The 23016-nt window shown below is 40.2% G+C and overlaps 1 protein-coding gene across 1 annotated transcript; it reads right to left on the bottom strand.

Moving 5' to 3' along the window:
- Nucleotides 1–858: 858 nt before the first annotated feature.
- Nucleotides 859–22671, bottom strand: LOC144520103 (lysosomal-associated transmembrane protein 4B-like). The gene is made up of 7 exons (XM_078253771.1): nt 22384–22671; nt 21247–21358; nt 18809–18882; nt 18285–18407; nt 17554–17652; nt 10786–10881; nt 859–2054 (listed from the first exon to the last, which is right to left on the bottom strand). Exons 1-7 carry the CDS (start codon nt 22477–22479, stop codon nt 1929–1931), a joined length of 726 nt encoding a protein of 241 aa, XP_078109897.1. The 5' UTR covers nt 22480–22671; the 3' UTR covers nt 859–1928.
- Nucleotides 22672–23016: the final 345 nt, after the last annotated feature.

Raw genomic sequence — 23016 nt, 5'->3', positions numbered from 1 at the left:
TTTATATTGTCCTGCAGTCTAACAGGCCAGAGCAACTGTGAAAGAGGTGTTTTGTAATTTTACAAGTGATGCTTGGATGAGCTTCACATCCCCATTAGAGCAGCTGTTTATGGAAAGACCTGGTAAGTAAAGTTACCTGCCTGCCACACAATGAGAACCCTTATACACAGTCACCTCTTACCAATAGTTTCCAGGGCCACATCTGCCCTTGGCTGAGCATACAGTGTCAGTGTGAACAAAACAAACCTGTTTTCTAACTAAAGAGTTTATGCACATGCTTGCAGTGTTGGAAGAAGTATTCAGATTATTTACTTTAGTAAAAGTACTAATACCACACTGTAAAAAAAACACTCTATTACAAGTCAAAGTCCTGCATTGAAAACTTTTTTTTTTACTTAAGTAAAAGTAAGTGTCAGTAAGTATTATCAGGAAAATGTATTATAAAAAGTATTCAAAGTAAAAGTCCTCACGTTAGAAACTGGAAACGATCAAAACAATTCTGTCAATCAACTAAGTGTTCGGCTAATCATTTCAGCTGTACTTGTAGGCCTGTATATAGTTGTTGGTAGTTTAATTTATAATAAAACATATTTATAAACTACATGTGTGTTGTGGGCAAAAATCTTAATTTTTAAAGTAACTAAAGTTGTCAGATGAATGTAGTGGAGTAAAAAGTACAATATTTCTCTCTAAGAATGTAGTGGAGTAGAAGTAGAAAGTGGCATGAATAGAAAAGACTCAAGTAAAGTGCAAGTACCCTTAAATTTGTACGCAAGTACAGTATTTGAGTAAATGTACTTAGTTACATTCCACCACTGCAAGCTTGTACCTCACGTTTGAAATAAACACAAACATCTGTCAGTGGAATTACATTTTAATAGACAAATAAATGTCACATCTTTAATTTTCATAGAGCAGCAGCCCTCAGGTTTGACGTTTGTGTCCTTGCAGGATAATTTGTGTCCAGGAAGCAGCTTGCCAATAAGTGCATCTGGTGGAGCAGACTTGTGTGTTTACACAGACCAGAAACTCCCATTGGTTTAATTGAAAAAACACAACCAGCGTCCATATTTATTGAGCTCCTGAACATTGAGAGGCCTGATCTCGAGTCACTGCACCAGGGTTCCCTCGAGTGACTTCAAAGAGCAAACTGATTCCAGATCAGTGCTGCTTCTGTGCTCTCAAAATAGATAAATATCAGCCCAAAACATTTCTCATCAATCAGTAGAAACACACACTTACATTTAAAAGTTATGAAGCTCAACCAGCACAACTCAACAACTGATTTTTTTTAAAACACTGTCTGTAGTTGAACAAAAGAGTAAAAGAAGGTGATATGTTCGATATACATAAGGTTGCTCTTTGATCATGTCAGAATACAGGCAGATGCATTTCTTTGGAAAAAAACTTCAAGTCAGGGTGACACTTCCTTCACACATAGTTCTATCAAGATCATCAGAGAGAAAAGTTATTATGAATAAAGGCAATCCAACCCTGATCACGAGCAGAGACGAGACAAACGGGAAACACTCATTACTGTGGGCTTTAAGATCGTCATTTTTGCATTTGTGCGTAAGTTACATGTGACTATCAAAGGTAGGACACATAAAATACTATTACAGGTACACACAGAGCGTAAATAGAATTAGTACAAATATATAGAATCCACCTAACGTTCTAGTGCCTTATTGCACCCAGGTTCAAATGCATTAAAATGCACATCATGCCTGGAATCAATAAATAACAGGAAGGGATGAGAGGTCACGGTGGTGGTAGAGGGTGTGTGCATGTGCATATGTGTGCGAGATGATTTTGTATGTGTCAGTGCATGCATGGGTGTACTGTAATGTTTGTGTAGCTACAATATATCCATGAATATACTGTACACTGGAGAGGCAGTGTGGTGCATGAATCTTGCTGGGGTTTAATTAGCAACAGGATCCATTCAGCAGGATGCTGGGAATTTTTTCATGCTGTGGCGGTGTGGTGGTGTACGGCGGAGGAGCCTGCTTGGGAGGGATGCTCACACTGTCATCATATGGAGGTAGTAGCACCTGGAGTGAAAGAGGAAAGAAAAAGAAAGCAATTAAGTATGCCCTGCTACGCCATGCAGTGCTCTGCTATGTCCTGCTAAGTCCTGCTGTGCCCTGCTATGCCCTGCTACAACCTGCTGTGCCCTATAACGCCCTGCAGTGCCTACCGCCTACCAAGAGCCTGGGTCTGTCCAAGGTTTCTTCCTAAAAGGGAGTTTTTCCTCACCACTGTTGCACTAAATGCTTGCTCTTGGGGGAATTACTGGAATTGTTGAGTCTTTGTAAATTATAGAGTGTGGTCTAGACCTACTCTATCTGTAGTGTCTTGAGCTAACTCTTGTTATAATTTGATACTATAAATAAAATTGAATTGAATTGAATTAATAGTGTGTCAAACTAGTGCAAACATTTTGCAAAATGATAATTCTGCCAATGTCTGTTTCTTTTAAGTCACATAATATTGCACCAGCTTTGGCAATTTTAAACAGCAGAATGAAACGGACAGAAAGTGATAAAATGGAAGAGAGACAAATATGATGTCCTAATTAATAGGCTAAACTACAGGATTTCAACCAAATATGATCATTTAACATGTACAATAGAAGTATGTAAGGCAAGGCAACTTTATTTGTATGGCACATTTCATATACAGACAGAATCAAACTTTTGTTGTTTGAGTTAAAACAACAGAATACATTACATGAAGTGAATAGAATAGCATGGCCAAACTGCAGATCTTAAAACATCCTTAAGACGAAAAGACTTGAGAAAATAATCAGCAGGTATGTCAATAATGACATAAATGGCTAGTTGCATCCTTATGACCAATCTCACATGTTGTGTGGCTTGATACTGAAGCAAATGATCAGAGATGTATTTTGATCCTACACTGGGATGAAGCCAAGCAGTGAAACACTGTTGTAAAGCAAATAGTCGAGGTAGAGAGAGTACTGGAATATTGTATTCAATTGAAAGTACTGTTACTTCAAAGAAATATTTTAAGTAAAAGTGCGTGTACAATTTTTAATTTTTTTTTTACTTAATTAAAAAGTTAAAAGTAGGTCAGTTAAAAAATGTACTCTGAGTAAACGTTACAGCATTACATTTTTTAAAAGGGAAGGGTACATATAGTGGAAAAATATTGGCAACATGACTCCTTAACTATGCCGTATCAATCAATCAATCAATTAATCAATCAATCATCACATGAAATCATAGAGGTACAATTCCAGTGAAATGTAATTCCATCAGCTCCTTAAACTTGTGCACGATTCATCATAAAGCAGAATGTGGCCGCCGTCAGATCGGCACATCAGAATCAGAATCAGAATTAGAATACTTTATGGATCCCCTCAGGGGGAATCATTTAGGGGGGGGGGATCAATTAAAGGCATACTATGTAACTTTTCCCTCTTCGGTCCCCCTACAGGTTGTCTCATTGGAACTACAGCCGTGCAAGCTGTAGTTCCAATGAGACAACCTATAGAGGGACCGAAGAGGGAAAAGTTACATAGTATGCCTTTAAGTATTCTGATTCTGAGTATGATGTGCCGATCGGACGGCGGCCACATTCTTAGAAAAAGTTTCAGACAGGTGAATGGCACCGGCACTCCAGGGTCCAGCCAAGTCTGGGCAAAAGGACACCACAGCTCCCGACATCCTGCTGGAAACCGACGTAGGCACACAGGCCTTCCACCCAGCTCACCGCCCAACACCTGCACAGTGACCAGCAGGATGCCCAGCAGAGAAAACGCAGTCGGTGTTTAATTCCTCTATGCATGCCTAGGTGCCCCCTTTGATGTAGAGATTAAGATGGACGCAGAGATGGTCTTGCTTATCCACATTGTCAGAATTGTAGCCATAGGTCGTAGCTGAAAGCCATCTTCACATTTCCTCTGTGTTTACTCAGATTTTTACATTTGAACACTTTGACCGGTCAGGCTAGCGGAGTCAGCAGGAGACTGGTAAATTGATTTCTCTATCAAAATAAGAGACTTGTAGTCACATGGAAAGTGTCCTGAATAATGTGGGTGATGAATAAGATGGGACACTATGCCATATAATAAAAAAAACAAATGCAGATGTCGGCACCCAGATTTAGTTTTAAAGGTCCCATGGCATGAAAATTTCACTTTATGAGGTTTTCTAACATTAATATGAGTCCCCCCAGCCTGCCTATGGTCCCCCAGTGGCTAGAAATGGTAATAGGTGTTTACCGAGCCAGGGGTATCCTGCTCTGCCTTTGAGAAAATGAAAGCTCAGATGGGCCGATCTGGAATCTTCTCTTTATGAGGTCATAAGGGGAAAGATTACCTCCCCTTTCTCTGCTTTGCCCCCCCAGACAATTTGGCCCGCCCATGAGAAAGAGAGAGAGAGACATCATGGCTTTCAAACAAGCAAAGCATGGCAGTTGGTCAAGGCCACACCCCCACCCTCCACCTTGCCCCCCCTCTCTCCTCCTCAATAGCATTAAAAGCTACAGACACAGAAATGGCACATTGAAAGCTCATTGTGGGACTGGCTCTAGTGGCTGTAATTCTGCACCAAGGCTGAATTTCGGGAAAGAGACTTCAGATACAGTATTAGGGGATCACTAAGGTCTATATAAAAGAGACTTCAGATACAGTATTAGGGGACCACTAAGGCCTATATAAAAGAGACTTCAGATACAGTATTAGGGGACCACTAAGGCCTATATAAAAGAGACTTCAGATACAGTATTAGGGGACCACTAAGGTCTATATAAAAGAGACTTCAGATACAGTATTAGGGGACCACTAAGGCCTATATAAAAGAGACTTCAGATACAGTATTAGGGGACCACTAAGGTCTATATAAAAGAGACTTCAGATACAGTATTAGGGGACCACTAAGGGCTATATAAAAGAGACTTCAGATACAGTATTAGGGGACCACTAAGGCCTATACAAAAGAGACTTCAGATACAGTATTAGGGGACCACTAAGGCCTATATAGAAAAGAATTCAGATACAGTATTAGGGGACCACTAAGGCCTATATAAAAGAGACTTCAGATACAGTATTAGGGGACCACTAAGGTCTATATAAAAGAGACTTCAGATACAGTATTAGGGGACCACTAAGGCCTATATAAAAGAGACTTCAGATACAGTATTAGGGACCACTAAGGCCTATATAAAAGAGACTTCAGATACAGTATTAGGGGACCACTAAGGTCTATATAAAAGAGACTTCAGATACAGTATTAGGGGACCACTATGCCTATACAAAAGAGAATTCAGATACAGTATTAGGGACCACTAAGGCCTATATAAAAGAGACTTCAGATACAGTATTAGGGGACCACTAAGGCCTATATAAAAGAGACTTCAGATACAGTATTAGGGGACCACTAAGGTCTATATAAAAGAGACTTCAGATACAGTATTAGGGGACCACTAAGGCCTATATAAAAGAAACTTCAGATACAGTATTAGGGGACCACTAAGGCCTATATAAAAGAGACTTCAGATACAGTATTAGGGGACCACTAAAGCCTATATATATAAAAGAATTAAGATACAGTATTAGGGGACCACTAAGGCCTATATAAAAGAGTCTTCAGATACAGTATTAGGGGACCACTAAGGTCTATATAAAAGAGACTTCAGATACAGTATTAGGGGACCACTAAGGCCTATATAAAAGCATCCAAAAAAGCAGCATGTCATAGGACCTTTAAAGCTGTACACAGAAGGTCTAACTAGAGAGGGCAGATTTGCATTCCTCCTTTACACCTAAAGTAAGGATGTTTCTCCGTTTACACTTTCACTTTACTTTTAGGTTTACACTACCAAAAGCAGAAATCTGTTTGTAAAATAATGTAATTCAGCAAATTGTCCATCTTACCACTTTTGCCATGATAAACCTGTTCACACGTCTTTACAACATTCATAAGAAAGCCTTTCATTTAATCAAATGTATGAATCTAAGCTGCCTCTGTTCCGTCTGTTTCTTGGGTAATCAACCAGGAAGTAAAGCTGAGACTGTGTGCAGTCAGAACATCTTAGGTGTGACTCAACATTCTGGTGTTGCTGTAAACACTATGGCTAACACAAATGTAGGCTCTCTCAATGGTTCATTTGACTTCATATACAACAACACCATGTGTCTGACGTGTGTCTTCTTCCATGTTTTAAACAATGAATCACTGAGAGTTTCAGTCCATACAGACAGACTCAGTCTTTACTTTGTAAAGGGGAATCATTCTGATCTTTTAAGGATAACATAGACATTAAAGCTTTAGTGCGTAACTTTTTGATATTAATCAACGTCTGTTACATTCAAGCCATTGCCAAATGAGTTGCTACAAAGCTAATTAAGACCATCAGCTCCACACAACTCTCTCTGAATTTCTCAGTATGACTATGTTCAGAAGATTGTGGCATCTGGCAACTTTTGAAGATAATGACCTCTTCTGAAGAGTCCATCATGTTTTTTTAATCCTCAGTGTCCTCCTTAGCAGCTAGCAACTGCATCAAGGAGGGGTGGGGGTGGTGCGCGATCACGGAAGGCTTGTGTCATGTGGATGCAACAACAGTGTTGTTGTCATTACTTAGTATTCCTCATGGGGAAGACAGAAACTACGCACTATAGCTTTAAGTAATCAATAATCTTTAACAGCCTCTACTAGTGACTAGATCCTCCTACATGGATCAATGCCCACTTGAACTGTAGTGGCCTGTAATTGATGGAAACAATTCAGACACATTCTGAGTACATCATAGATAAGAAGCTGGCTTTTGAAGATCAAACAGAAATATTGAGTTTAGTGGATATATTGGTGTTTATATATTGTAATAACTATGCCTCTTTTTGAACTGCTTTTTTTGGCCCCAGCTACAGTTCCCACCTCCAAAATCTGTGTGAAATCCACTCAAGCCGTCTCCTCACACAGGCCACAAACATCCAGCAGGACCCCTCACACATTTTATCTTGTATTTTAATGCTACTAACTGGATTGCTCCAACAAAGTTTTGTTATGTAAATATATTCAATGACAATAAAGATATATCTATCTAATGAAAACTGGACAGATTGAAAGGTTTAGCAATAGTTATTACAAGGAGCGGGGATTAGCAAACTGTTCTATTTTATTCTATGAGGAATTTCAAGGGTTACTTATTGTTGTTCCTTTATTGCCAAAAAGACACACCTGACTTTTTACCTTGCACGGCAGCTGGATTCTCGCAATATCATGAGATCACGAGAATCGCGGATCACATATCACACGGAAATTCATCTTGATGTGCTTAAAGTAATGCATTTGTGTCTAAACTGCCAGCTTACCGAAACAAACGTATGTATGTATGTATGACAAACGCGACTGTTTAAAACTACTATGATAGACAGATGGTTCATCCCATCACCTGCCAGGTATTTTTTTTTTTAAGTGCCTGCCCTTTTCCAAGCCGTTTCCAATGACATCTTCTCAGATGGTAGTGTGTAACAAATCATCTGGCGAGTCAGTTTACCTGACCGTGTGGGTGTAAGGGACTTTTCTGTATGTGCAGGAATTCAACTCATATGGAACACATTAGTGGACCTTTGACCTAACTGCTGTGGATCTGATGTAAAGCCATGCAAGCTGCTAACTAAAAGCCACACACCTAGCTGTGGTCTGTGGGGAGCTCTAACTGAATATGTCAGGCTCTAATTGATAAAGCACACATGCAGAGGTGAGGCTAATGTTAGGAAATAAAGGGACAAACTGCTGTTTTTTCTGGTACTTTTCAGTAATGAGTAGTGAGTTAGAGAGCGGCCTTCTGTTCCTTTCTTGACAGTCATCAGGAGTCTGTTTCTTAAAAGCCCTGAACATGATCACATTAAGCCACGCAGTGTGTAAAGCTGCCGAGTGTGGTGGATTGTTTCAAATTGTGTGGAATGTTACACTCAGAGGAGTCTTAAGTAGCAGACTGAGGAGTACAGGTTTCTCAAAATACCTGTGAAACCCAAAAATATTGCAAGGTCAGTAACAGAGCCAGCTACTGACAGCTCCCTATGTGTTCATGCTGAAAAACACATTTTGTGATCGTCAAAACAGATCATTAGTGTTTCTACAGCCTACTTTTTATTCTCCAAAGTATGAATAGTTATAATGTGTGTGTGGGTAGCAGGGTAACATCAGTTAGCGGGCCAGGCCTGAGCAACAGGACACCAACAGGAGACCCAGACAAAGCACACTTACTTTACTGGGCCTCCGCCACTATTATAATGGCTTTGCAAGCATGGGGCCTCATCTCTCTGTCCAAGTCTGTTCATTGATCTGTGCTATCCTGTGTAAAACTACCTTCTACGACAGCCCATTTTTATACTTCCTTCCTCCCCCAACATGATGACTTTACAGTTGCCAGACTGGTCTGAGCAGAGGAAACCTACGCAGACGGTGAAAACGTGACTTACAGTCTGGATTGAATAAGTAAATCATTTTTCTGCAGGTTGTTTTGTTGCCTTTGGAAGTGGAAGAAAGCAACCATTCAAGATCAGATCTTGTTTTATGTTGGATCTCTAGACGACAATATAGACATAAAGGAGAGCTTGATGGACTGTAAATTTGGTAACATATTGCACACATGGACACAGAGTGATGATTTTGGTTATATACTTCTCACTATTACATTTCATTTATATCTGCCGACTTGAAAATCATTTGGTTTGCTAGTCAGACATTCTAATCTGTTTTTAATGTGTTTTAACACTGACAAAAGTATTTGTTCAGCTGTACACTATACATGCGGAATGTCTATAGTATTATCTATCCGTAGTAACAGCACATTGTAAAATGTTATTAGCATTCACACAGGTGGTCTGACAGGGAAAAGAAATTGGTAGAAACCTATTTTCTACTGGTTTTCTTTAACTGTAGTGCAACAGCTAAACACAGTATAGATTCAGCCCGGGTCAATGCTGTTCCATGCATCTTTGTCCAAAATGTAAAATCCCCAATGTGCCGTTGCATGTTCCTGCTTTGCCATGAATGTTGACATTGTACTTTCTTTGACTCAGTTCTGCATACACCATCCTGCTGCCCGCTGCAAGTAGTGCCACACTCTACTTTTGTAGTTTTTTTCACAAACTGCTGTTTTAGGAAACTACTGAGCCTTTTCAAAACTTTTGTTTTTTAAGATTTACTTTTTTTTTTTTTACTAAAAGCCAATGGGATTTTTTTTGGGGGCCAGTGCAAACAGATAGGTAGGGCTGAGTATCGTTCAAAATTTTCCGATACCAGTACCGTGACTTTGATACTGATTATTAAACGATACCGGTTCCTAAATGATACTTTTTTCAATACCAATTTTTTTCTACGACATGTAACGTTAGACAGCCAATCAGCAGCATTATTAGATCTTGTTAGAAGCATGCTGCATGCTTATTGACTCACTGACGCTGATGAGATTTACTCCTTTAGGTATTGAAATTGGGTATTGAATGACGTTGAATGAACGTTTCTTAAGCCAAGGACCCCTTACCTGAAAGAGACGGAGCAGGAACCACCTACTACATATTATATCAAATTAAGTTGCATTTGCATTTTAAACTGGGCGTACTATAATGTGTGGACGGCCTAAAGCCTTAATACATACCTTTTTAAGTGCATAGAATAATAAGCTCAAAATCCCATTGACAGCTCTTTCCTCTGCAAATCTCACAATTTGAAACTGCCTAAACGGTGCCTAAATGAACCACCGAGTCGACGTCAACATGGTGGCTCCTCCTTATTTGGCTCTAGTCTCTACCTTTGTCACGCCCCAACATTTACATAGGCTACACCACTGATCTGAGATCAGGTAGTCTTCTGAATAGGTCGCGCAGATCTCAGAAATTGTATACATTGTTCATCTGCTATTTTATCACAGACCCGGCCCGCTGTGAGCTAGATGGAGCTCCATCACAGCCGGCAGCCCGCGGCGCTCCATACCCGCGCAAAGTCACTGGGTTACTGGACAACCAAACCCCGCTGCCCTGACAGAGCTCCAGGGCATGCAGCTCGCTGCTCTCCCTCCCCTCTTCCTGCTAAATGGTGTGTGTGAGTGAGAGTGCGGTCAGCAAGCTTGTTACGCCCGCAATCTCTTACCACAGGTTCCAGTTAATCTTATAATGTATATGTGTGTTGAGTTATTTAAACAAACGATCGGGGAAATAAACGCCTCTTGTCCATGAGTCTCATTGATAGAGCCCGCTGTGAGCTGGATGGAGCTCTATCAATGAGAGCTAGCTTGCCTCCTCCTAACGAGACCTGAATGAGAATGCATTAATTTGAAATCGGACAAAAGTGTCAGCTAAGCTTTGTAAGACCTTAGGGTAGCTGTGATATACATGCAGTGATGAAATTCAAAGTGTAAATATACTCTAGTTATGCCGAAAGTGTAGCTAGCTAGCCGCGATCTTTACCCATAGGATTGAAGGGACACTAGCAGCTAACGAAACCCCTCACATTCTCAAAAATGAATTAAATTGAAATCGGACAAAAGTGTTAGCTTTGTAAGACCTTAGGGTAGCTGTGATATACATGCCGTGACGAAATTCAAACTGTAAATATACAATGGTTATGCCGGCAGCTGGCAATATGTTGGATTCATGTTAAGACATCCCCCCCTCCCTGCCTGTAAGCCTGTTTATCAATATTAAAGTTTCTTCACTGAATTTGCCTGCCTTTGGGTTTGCATTTGGGTCTTCCCTGCCTGTGCTGTCCTATCAGCCGTGACAAACACAGATCAGTAGAGGTGACTTACCGTGGTGTCATTGGTCGTCACATAGAGCAGGATTTCAGACATACCCCGGCCGCTCACATATCTGTAGCAGTTCCACACACATGCTATCAGGTAGGCCTGTTATCAGATAGAAAAAGAACAAAATCACAGATAAGAAGCTTGAACTGCATAACATCCAACCCACCTATTATTTAGCAAAAACCTCTTAGGATTATCGTAAGTAATACATTATTTAATTAATGAGTCTAAGTAAACATATTTTTGTGACAACTTACAAATGGTTGTTAACCACACTAGTGGCATGGCTCTATGGATGGCAATACAGTCTTTGGTTAAGATTCAAACATCTTAACAACTACTGTATTTAATGGATTACCATGGAATCTTGTACAGACTAGAGATGGTCCGATGCCATTTTTTGCTTCCTGATACCAATTCCGATACCTGAACTTGCGTATCGGCCGATACCGAGTACCGATCCGATACTAGTGTGTCATATATTTTATTATATTTTAAGAACTGTATACTATCCCTGTATGGATGTGATATGATTTCTATCTTTGTTGTCAGTCTGGCTCAGGTTAAACTCTTTGTGAAACATGAATGCCACAGAACTTTCTTTTATTATGCAGTTTGACAGTCAGTTATAACGGAAAAAGAACATAAATAAACTACTTTAACGTATTTTTTCTTTAGGGCTTTATTACGTGGTATCGGATCGGTGCATAAACTCCAGTACTTCCCGATACCGATACCAGCGTTTTAGGCAGTATCGGAGCCGATACCGATACTGGTATCGGAACATCTCTAGTACAGACGTCCATGTCCCTCTTCGAATTAATTGTAGGGGTGTCACGATTCAATAAAATTTTCAATTTAAACATTATTTTTTAATAGGGATGGCAATGACTTCAGTGAAAAAGGAGGACTGTCCAGTTTTGTTGTTTCTCCTTTGATAGTCAAAATCGAACACTTATATCGGTCGATTTAATCGAAATCGTGAAACCCCTAATGGTGATTCCTTTACTTTTCAGCGTATGATGCTAAATACCCACAAAATCAATGACATGCCCACCAGCCTCAGCTGGATTTTGTGTTTTTTGGGCTAATTAGCATGCTAACAGGCTAAAACAAGATGGAGAGAGTGGTAAACATTATAACTAAACTTTCAACTGGGAGCATGTTAGCATGCTGCTGCTAGCATTTAGCTCAAGCATCGCTGTGCCTAAGTATAGCCTCACAGTATATAGTCTTGTTACAGTATATGAAACGCTTTTACGTTAGCGTTTTAAATTAGTATTGTAGTTTAAGGAAACAAGCTTTTTTCTCATTATTATGTAATATATTTAGGTCAGCTCATCCCCAGAGAAGCTGTGCTGTAAGTGTAAATATTTACTGCTAATTCATTAATATATTTAGGTCATCTCATCCCCAGAGAAACTGTGTGTTGTAAGTGTCTATATTTACTGCACACAGACACAGATGCCACCATGATGACATGCACTTTATATAGGCTGTGATAAAAATGATGTTATTCAAAGAAACTCTCACTAACACTGAAGATAACTCCCATAAAATACTAGCCTGACATCGTCATACTTAGATTCTAGTCAGAACATGAGTCTGATGCTGTGTCAGTACCCGATCCGTAACACCTGTAAGATCCGTTCTGCGCATGCGCACAATTCAGCGCATGCGCAGAAACTCAACGTCTTTTACGACACTGCCTGATCAGTTCTACGCTTGCACGAACACCGGCAAACTTCACAGCTCTATGCACGCACTGGCGTTAGGATGTTTAGACATTTCTGGTTACCAGAAGAAAACATTAGACAGTGACAGTAGACCGTTATGATGGCAGAGATGAAGTTTACAAGGTGTTTGCTGGAGTTGCCTAAAGTTAATCTGTTAATGATATACGGAGGGTCGTCCGGCCATCCAGTACAACACCATGGAGCAAATTAAACAAAGGCTTCAAATTTTACGTTTCATAATTTATTTGCAACTTTGAAGGTAATTTGCTAACGCTAGCTAGCCTGAGCCAGAAGCCATGCTTTGGTGTTTTAAGTCATGACTCCGTCCTGCTTCAGGTTAATCATGCTTTAAATAAAGTTTAAGCATGTGTATACCTCTCACTTCATGTGTTTGTACTTCGATGAAAGTATCAGGTAAAAACAGGGCTACAAATGAGATCTCTGTGAGAGACCAGCAAACTCCTAGCAAACTATTATGTAGCTCAATGCTGGACATTTCACCCCAAATTCCGGTCACTTTACTGTATTTGTAGTTGTTTAGTATTTGGTTTAGAAGCCTTTATTGGTGATTTTTTAACGGTACAAAGTCCTGCTACATACATGCATATATAGCTAGCTATATATGCTCCGCTATGTCGCGTTTGCATGCAGCTACAATAGTTAGCCATGAGTATGCTAACGTTAGATTGTAGTGGAACGAAGCAGCACTTTCTAACGTAAAAAATCGCAGATAAAGGCTTCTGGACCAAACACTACACAATCGGACATGTTTCAGCAGGAATGTGACCCGGAATTGGGGAGAATTTAACAACATTGCCAGCTAAGATGACATGTTTACTACTGTTAGCATGTAGCTACTATAGTGGTATACAGCAGTGGTGGCTGGAAGAGCTGTCATCCCGTCTTCAAAAGGACACTTATGTACGTTTACACTTCATCACATTAATAATAGACAGTCTATGGTTATTAGTCAAGACTAAGTATTAAAAGTAAAAACATTAACATAAACAACACAACAATGACGTCGCTACACGGTTTTGGATCAGTGACAAGTCTCGATTGTTTGTAGCTATGACTATTGTGTAATAAAAATTTAATAAAAAAGTTGTGATGTTCTGTCGTAAAGTGTTTCAACGCATGCGTGGTACAAATCGCACAGGGACATTGTTAGTTTTCTACTACGTAATTATGCGCATGGGCAGAACGGATCTTACAGGCGTTACGGATCGGGTACTGACATGCTGTTCCATTGGGCTGTTCTTTATGGGGCGTGTTTCAACCAAACCAGAAATGAAAATGCCTCTGCCTGCACTCAATTGGATAGACCTACAACCAATCAGAGCAACAGAGTATGTGACGTTACCGAATCCCATAGGAAGGACGGCAAAAACATCTTTCCGATCGACAAATGCCTTGGTCACGGTTCTCCTCTCCTTTTTTAAAATGAACGTGCTGTCGATATCTTCTATAACAGACGCGATGGCGGAATCTACATATCTCAATTCTCCAGCGGCAGCCATCTTTGTTGTAAACAAATTCAACCCAAGCGCTCTTTGGTGACGTGGTTGATTACGTTACTGTTGATCATCTGTCCATCATCATATAAAGCCCGCCTGACAATTTGATTGGTCCAAACAGCTCTGGTTCGAGCATAGTTGCTCCACAATGGATCAAGTCCAGACCAAACTTCCCGACCTCAAATGTTGTGGGTGGGGCTAAGTTCGGCTGGCATCCAGGCTAATAAAATACAGATAATTATCCATTTACACACTTGTTGAATTCAAATTCTGTTTTCAGGGTTATACTGGCTCTCAGCAGGTAGCTTGCTACTGGAATGTCCCGGCCAAACACAACACCATCTGCTAAATCCATCCCCAACACAAACCAAAGCCAGACGGAGCTCTCTAACTTCTATAATAAACCAATTACGAAGTCACTCTAATGCTCTGACAGCTAGGTTATTTTAAAAACCTCCACAGGAATAAACAGAGATCTATTTGCAGTAACAGAGATCACTCAATTTAGCTCCCAGTCCACTGCAAATGACAGTGTGATAATGCTAAGCAAATTATTCCATCAGTCAGAAACATCTTCACAAAACTACTGATCCAAATAAAGATTCTGAAAGTGCTACATAAAGTTTCCAATCTAGAAGTTCCTTTATCTATGAAAGTCAAACCGAAAGCATACCCCCCGCTGCTATTAAAAGTAGCCATGTGTGTTATTGCTAATCTCAGACTTGGCAGAATACAAATGGTTTTGGGTGTCAGCAGAGCTGCCTCATAACCACAAAAACATATCTGACAGTTTTACTGGATATTCTGTAGTGACACAATACACACCCCATACAAATTATCAAGGCTGAGTCATGCTAGCAGCTCTGTAAGGCTGTTCTTGGACACAGCATTGCTTCGCGCTAAATGCTAATGTCAGCAAGCTAACATGCTCACAATAACTATGAAACATGTTAATGTTTAGGAAGTAGTCTGGATCAATGAAAGCACATTTCCAGGATCAAGGCTGACATCAGGTCCCTCCTTTAACCCCTCACCTACTGCTCTCTCTGTGTTGCCGTTCTCAAATTCTGTTCGCTTCGGAAAACAACAAACTTTGAGCTAGCGAGCGACACGCTGAAAATGGCAAGTTTTGAAAAAGAGTTGGATTGTGCAATAAGGCAGGCCTGTTTGGTGCTTTCAGGGAATGATTGTAAAGATTTATGAAGAATATGTTTATGGCATTTACTATCTGACGTTTTGGGACGGATTGGTGGGGACTGCTATGGACGAAGTACACACGGAGATACACTGGTAAGAGCAAATTACATTTAACCATGCATTCAGCTAATTTAAATAGCTCATGTAACTGTATAGTTTGAACAGTTAACTTCATTTAATATTGTATGTGGCATTTTCTTTTGCGGGGTGCAAACGTTCCACCAAAACAAGTTCCTTCCTGAGACTATTTTGCAGAGCCACCGTCTCTGCCACCCAAGATGATTGTGATTGGTTTAAAGAAATGCAAACAACAGAGCACGTTTTTTTTCTTCCTCTGCTGGAATGTATGTGTGGTGTAGCCAGACCTTATTCCACAGCGCTGTGGAGATAGGTCTGGCAATGCAAGACTATTTAGGAAGTAATGTTTACTAAGATCACTATCATTTTAGCAGCTATTTGAATTATTTCATTCATGGTAATTCATCCAATATTTGGCAGGGATATATTACACTTAAATGTCAACCTCATAGTGGCGCAAGAGGAAAAGTCAGGGGATCATCCAAGAGAGTAGGATTAACCATATGGGAACCCTGAATGTCTGCACAAAGCTCAGATGTAGATGTTGAGATATTTTACTAGTAAAGTGAAAACTTTTACTTGCTGGTGGCGCTAACTGAAAAGTCACCAAAGTGATTAGTATTCATTCTCTGGGGACCCTAAGTATCTGTACCAACTGTCTTAGCAATCCATCCAGTAGTTGTTGAGATATTCTAGTCTGGCATGGGTGGTGGATCAACTAACTAATCAACTAATGCCACATGGCTTAAACACTGTGACATTAAAGCAACACTAAAGCACTTCTCCCACTTCGGTCCCCCTACAGTTTGGAAGCGGAATTGTCCATTACCGCTGCTGTAATGTCTCATTATGTCTCATTCGAACTACAGATCCGCTTGCGTCGTGAGACCGTCCTGATCTCGCAAGCTCCAGTTTTCCACTCGCAGATCAGTCTGGCATCTTGAGATAGAGAAAATTTGGAGCCGTTCGCCAAACGACCGACCAATCAGCGTTGGTTTTGAGGCGGGTTTAGGTGTGACGCAACAAGAAGCAACTGTTCAGTCTAAACAACATGGCAGCTTCCACGGATGAGATGAGCATGGCTATCGCGCAAGTTTAACCGAATTAGAAAGTATTCCTTCATTGAAAGAAGAGCAAAAAACGGCACTGGAGGCTTTTCTCGGAGGAAAAGATGTTTTTGCTCTTCTTCAGAAGTGTACCGTGAAAACTTGGTGGGGATTGTCATTGATGAGATTCATGTCACATACAAATGGTAAGTTTAAAAAACGTTAACATTAGCTACGTTACCTAACTTAATTGTATGTTAAACGATAGCATTAGAAGAACTGCAAGGTCCTTGAAGCCAAACTAATGCTAGCTACACTAACTTAGCTTGCTTCGTTGATCTGATTGTTGAGATCACCAACATAGGTGGTGATAGACAGATGGTTTATCCAATCAGCTAACCAGTATTTTCGCCCCTTCCAAAAGTTCTCCAACAGAAAGTTCCCAGATGGATATGCCAAGCAAATGCAAAGCAATCCATCTGGCGGAGTCAGGTTACAGATCCGCTACCCGATCTGGCAAACTTGCACAATGTAATGTAATGGACAATTCCACCTTCAACCTGTAGGGCGACCAAAGTGGGAAAAGTGCTTTGGTGTTGCTTTAAGTCTTTCCAGGAATGTGGAAAAGCCAACAGCAACAAAACAAAGTATTTGTAGATCCCATTCTACTATCAGCAAAATCATCACTATCAGCAGAAATGTAGGTCACAGCAGAAAAAGCACAGGTGTAAATAATAACATTCATGATGTCTGAATTCCATTTAGCTGCTTCTGTTTCAGAGTCACGATTTTGTGAAAGCTGGCTCACGGTCACACTATCCTGGCTTCACACTTGAATAGAACAGAGCCATCATTAATGTTACTTACTTACTTACTTACTAACTTGGCATTAATGCTTTTTTTCAAAGTCAAACATGTCTGCTTTGAGATGCATGACTCCTGCCAAAAACCTCCCAAGATAATTTACAGGACATTCCATGGGGCTCCAAAAAAAGATACTTGGTGTCTACATAAAGTCACATCTGTACAGAAAGTTACATAAAAAGCAGGTGCCTGTGTCAAAGGCTGCATTATACAGCTTTTCTGTTGTAAGACAATTTGTTGTGCTGCAAATATTAGCCTGGTAGGCTTGCTAAGAACTATCAGTGCTGCTAAACGTATGGAGAAGATATGCAAATTAAGATGAGAAAACATTACCTTGAAGCCCAGAATAGAGCTGATGAAGAGCAGCACGATGAGGACCAAGCACACATTACTGAGAGCAGCGATCTCCTCTTTGTAGGGGAAGTTATCAGGCTGCACGGGAGTCAGAGAAACATATGCAGCAGACTTTTGCAGCAGTCATTAGATAGTAGAGGCATCTGTAACTGTACATCATCAACACTGACATGTGAAATTATAAATGACAAGTGAAACGCTTAAGGCCATTTTCTGCTTCTGCGTCGAATCGACGGCGTACCCCCGCAGACCCCTCTTGCGTCTATGCTGGACCCTACAGTGTAGCCTGACGTGCACCTCTCGAAAAATGTAACTACACGTCGCAGCGACGCACATCACTCGGCCATGGCAGAGTAATGTTGCATTTCCCACCATGGTCAGAAAGCACAGGGAAGACTCTTTGTTTCTCTCACTATATGACTCTAGAGTCGCTACTCGCTCCGAAGCTAATCGCCGTCACTCTCTCACTTTCTCCCTCGCTCTATCACCCACTCCCCACACACACACACATGCCGGCTCGACGCACACACCAATGCACAAGTATAAACATCAGGCCACTTACGTAGGCTACGGTGAAAGCTCTGTGTGGAGCCTCCGCAGAACCATAAAATGGGCTTTTACGAAAACCTTTGTGAACCACAAAGAAGTCAATAATATCATGCTGTTAAATGTCACTGACTTTTAAAAGGAAAACACCCAAGGTTTCTTACCAGTTGCTGCAGGTAATCCTGTATGGTGTTTGGGTAAACCACAATGCTGACAGCCACCAGGGTGTTGAGGGCAAAGTCAAATATTTGGTAGCAGAAAAATGGGATGATCCAGGCAGCACGCAGCTGAAACAGAGTAATGTCTTTTAGATATTTAGGGTAGGAGGTATTTATCAGAAAGCAAAGAAACAAGCTGAGCTCTTTAACCAACACTGTAGACAGAAAGCTTAAATTGTTTCGCATGGAGATTACAGTGTGTATATTAATAATAAAAAAAGCAGGCATGGTATTTTAATTTGTTGTGTTTTAAAAGACTTCAAAAATAGATGTAGTGTTAGCGCTCACAAGCAGTAGCGTGGCAACATTAAATGCTTTTTTTGAACTGTTTGAAAAACACTTATGTTATGGAAATGATCTGATCTAACTAACACAATCAGTGAAGAGCAAATGCCCCGTATATTTAGTTGTAATCAGCACTGTGAGAGTATAGGAATGTGAAGAAAAGTCTAATGAATCATTTTGTTTACCTTGTATGCGCCATAGGTTGCCATCCCACATATAAGTATCATCAGCAGAGAGATCGCTGAGGCAATGCACATGTCTGAAGCACAGAAAGGTGTAGTTAAAAGTCAGTCGTAGTCAGTGCATGGTCAATTTGGTTGAGGCACATTCAATTCCAAATCACATTTCTTAAAATGTTCACCACTTCTGCACAGAAAATAAATGACACGCTGCATCTGTCAACCAGACAAAGAACTAACCTCTGTCATTCGCTCCATGTCATCGTAACCTCATATCAATATAACAGAACTAATCCTTGCTGTTGTATTAGTATAGCGCCAGGCAAAACCAAAATACTGTACATGTGGCACTCCTGGGAAAAAAAGTGAATTCAATTTAACATTTCTCTGTCATGTAACCCATTAAAATGCCATGTACATCTATTATAAATTGACAATGAATATGTATTAGCCTATGTTGAGTCATAGGATGAATCACATTTGCCCATAACAAGATTTAAAAGTGTACAGAGAGGCAATATATCACTTCCACCCCCCCCCCGAGTATAACATAGCTAAGTGTTGAAAGGGCCAGAGTCAGACTCTAATCAAAAACCAATTATCTAAAACACCATCAATAGAAGATAGTTTTAAACCTGTAACTGAGTTGTTTGGCCACTGCAAATCAGTGGGGAAAATCTGTGAACACAACACTGACATACACTATTATCTCCTTTTAGTTGATATGTGAGTTGATATATATAACTTGTTAGCAAAAAATTGCCTATTTACACATCCAGCAGATTGGGAACAACATCAGTATTTATCTGGAGTTATGTAGCTATTTAGTGAATGTAAGTCTGCCTACCAACACCTCTGAAGCTCACTAATTAACACGGTAACTTTTTTTTTTTTTTTATTTGGACACAAAGAGAAATGTAAAAACAACAATTTATAGTTTTCTTGGGGGGTTATGTGCTGTAAATATTTCCTGGCAAACTGTTAAACAGGTAGCTTTAGAAATGTTCGAAATCTTCTCATCTACCTCGGCATAGACATAGTCCCACAGGGGTCAGTATTAGGTCCTGAACTGTTTATTTTGTACATAAATGACATATGCAGAGTATCACAAATACTCACAACTGTTTTATTCGCGAAACACTACTATTTTTTGTACTGGGAATAATTTAGCAGCAGCTTTTGGAGGTAATCACAACGGAAATGAGTCAATTAAAACAGTGGTTTAAAACATACAAATTATCATTACATTTGAATAAAACAAAGATTATGCTGTTTGGAAATTGCAACAAAAAAGCATTCATGTACAAGTTATGATTGATAATGTAATACAGAAAGAGTTTATGAAAATACATTTCTGGGAGTGATGTCAGACCACAAAATCTGCTAGAACCTCACACAAAACGTGCAAGGAGCATTGCAGTTCTGGGAAAAGCTTGTAGATAAAGCTTGTATTCAAAATGAATAAATAAATCAAGTAAAAGAGAAATAGCAGAGCACTCCTTTATTTTTTGTCTCACAGCTTTATGTCCTGTTTTGAAGATGTGATGCCCTGCTCTGCAGGCTTTGATGCCCAGAATGCAATTTCAATTCAATGCCCCAAAAAATGACCAGTGTCAACAAAACACACGCTGAGTAACATCTAAGCTTGACAATCACTTTTAGTGGATTTTCCGATGTATTTTTCAGAGGAATTAGCGGCATATTGAAACCCATATGGAGTGGCATAATGTCAAAACATTCAAAGAACACAAAACAACTGTCACTACAGCTTGTTGTTTGTCCTATCTAAAAATCCAACAGTGCTAAAATAACAGCAATATTATAGTGCTCTTGTTCCTATGAACAGAAGTCGTATTTCAAGCTGAGTGTGTTCCTAATGCAGGGGTGGCAGCGGCCGGCCCAGCCTGCAGTAATGCATCATAGGTCACCCTTATCCCTTGGAACTGGGACAACACAGTCATTCCCAATCAGAGGCTACCAGCAGCATGTGCTGTGGCCCACCTCCAGTCAGACTGTTCCAGTGTACACCTGCTCAGTTAAGAAGGCTTTTCAAATGTTCTGCACAGATGGACATTAGGCTTGCATGTCTGCGGCTTTGGGTATTTGATTTAAAAATAAGTGCTGACCGTCGTCTAGACAAACGTGTGAGGTCCCTCTAACAACACAATAAATCATTCCATTAGTCAGTTGACAGCCCTATAGAGGGTGTCACGCAGCAAGCAGAGATTAAGTCATGTGTGACAGTCATTGAAGGAGACTTAGTTTCATGTAGAACAGAACACTACAGAGGCCAGTGGAGGTTTCCCACACAATTCACAAAAGCTGTTTATGTAATAAAAACTGTTAAGATATTGGAATACATAAATAGTAACACCCATTCAGTGGTATTGTGAGAGTACACATGGGAAATTTACTGTAATGTACTGGCCTTCTGGGCTACTTACTGGCATCATCCATGACATCTAGGTCATTAGCCAACTCAGCGCTGGTCAGGTGGTACTGCTCAGGATCACTGAGCGCCGTGAGCAGGATGAGTAACACCACCGCATTGATGAGCTTAGAAACAGAGGACATATGGGTAGATAAAGGGCAACATTATGGACAGAGGCATGGGGGCAAGATGGGCAGGAGACAGCGGAAAAGTGAGAACAAACGGCAGATGCTGAAAGTATTCTGAAATGTAAAGATGTCCAAATTGAACGTGCAGAGTAACAAAAGGAAATCCAAACACAGTGACTCTAGACAGCCCAAATACTAATAATTACACCTTCTCCTAGAGATAATATAGCTATGGTAAATGAGCTCTATGTCCAGGCACATACATGAACCTTTGTATTGGTCTGGTCAGCTCAGCTTATTGTGCTATGACTCATACATCCCCATTGATCAGATGAATGTAATGGAAAATTCTCTGCAGTCAATAGACCTGACACAAAACCTGCTACCTGAAGAGGCCAAGTGCTAATTTATTCATAGGGAGCGTGGTGTTTGGTTTAGCTAACCATCTCCTGCACATTAAGATTAACAAAGGGATGCATTCAACAGATATCCCCACATTGATCTTTACACAAAACAGAGAGTATATTTGTATTTGATTTAGCAATATTATAATGTAAAAAATCGAAAAGGTTCCCAAGCATAAAAATACAATCAATTATGTAGAGGACCAATCCGACTCAAACTCAGTCAGGAGACATTTTTATATACAGAACCCTCCTCTACGCCTCTATACTGTAACTCATCTCAGTAACTTACAATATAACAAATGTATACTACTTTAAAGTTTGCTGGTAGGCCTACTTGTTTTTTATATATATATATTTTTTTTTTTTAAGAGAATAATTAAATCATTTTCTGTAAATTAGAGTTTAGGTTTTTAAGAGTAATAGAAATCATAGAGTTTAGGTTTTTAAGAGTAATAGAAATCATAAATAAAATTTAAATAAAACACAGCATAATCATAACATCTTGCACATAGTAGGCCAATAAATGCTTTCTGATGTGGTCAATGTTTTTACTCATGGTGAGTGTCTGAAAGCCTACATGTACGCAGTGAGTGGCAGACAATAGGCGGTGCTTACCATGTACCAGACCCCCAGGATGATGGTTCCTGTGCGGACATGACAGCACAGACAGCAGCTTGTGGAGTACCAGCGGTCCCACGGGGAGATCATCATCTTGTCTGCTTACAACTGCGCGAGCCTTGACAAACGGTGTCGGTGTTTAAAAGAAAGAGCCCCTGCTTTCCTATCAACGTCCGTTGAGCGTCCAGTCTGTCCTCACTAATGACAAACAAGATCTGCCTCTGTCCGTTACATTTTTTTTTTTTTTTTACCGTGAGCAAGCTTACCTGAGCGGCTAGCGTCAAGCCAGCGTGAGCGTCAGGGAACTTTGACTTCCTGTTTCAAAATAAAATCCCCATAGTTTGTTGTTTTACTATGAATATAGGCCAAGGGTTGGCAACCTTTACAATATGAAGTGCCATTTTAAAATGTTCTTGTTAAGTAGTGTGCCATATCGGTTATGTACAGTATGTGATTGACTGCCATCATCTTCTACTAGTGTTATTTTTTTCCTTTGCACCTGTGAAAAAGGCAACAATGTGATGCTGGACATTTTTGTACAATTGCCTTTGCAATTTGTGATATTTGGTGGATTTACTAGACCTCGGCCTACTCCTGCTTTGTTTGGATCAGCCTAACTGAGGCTGCGTG

The sequence above is a fragment of the Sander vitreus genome, chromosome 6 (assembly GCF_031162955.1).
Source record: "Sander vitreus isolate 19-12246 chromosome 6, sanVit1, whole genome shotgun sequence".
In the NCBI taxonomy this organism is placed as follows: domain Eukaryota; kingdom Metazoa; phylum Chordata; class Actinopteri; order Perciformes; family Percidae; genus Sander; species Sander vitreus.
The sequence above is the reverse complement of the archived record's forward strand: the minus strand, read 5'-3'. Positions and strand labels throughout refer to the sequence as shown.

Bases quoted from the DNA above. Each gene is read 5' to 3' on its own strand.
- LOC144520103 (XM_078253771.1), bottom strand. From the start codon at position 22,479: ATGATGATCTCCCCGTGGGACCGCTGGTACTCCACAAGCTGCTGTCTG. The intron at 17,653-18,284 runs GTAAGAAACCTT...ACTCCCGTGCAG, and splicing joins AGGATTACCTGCAGCAACTG to CCTGATAACTTCCCCTACAA. The intron at 2,055-10,785 runs GTAAGTCACCTC...CTTTCACTCCAG, and splicing joins TGACGACCAATGACACCACG to GTGCTACTACCTCCATATGA.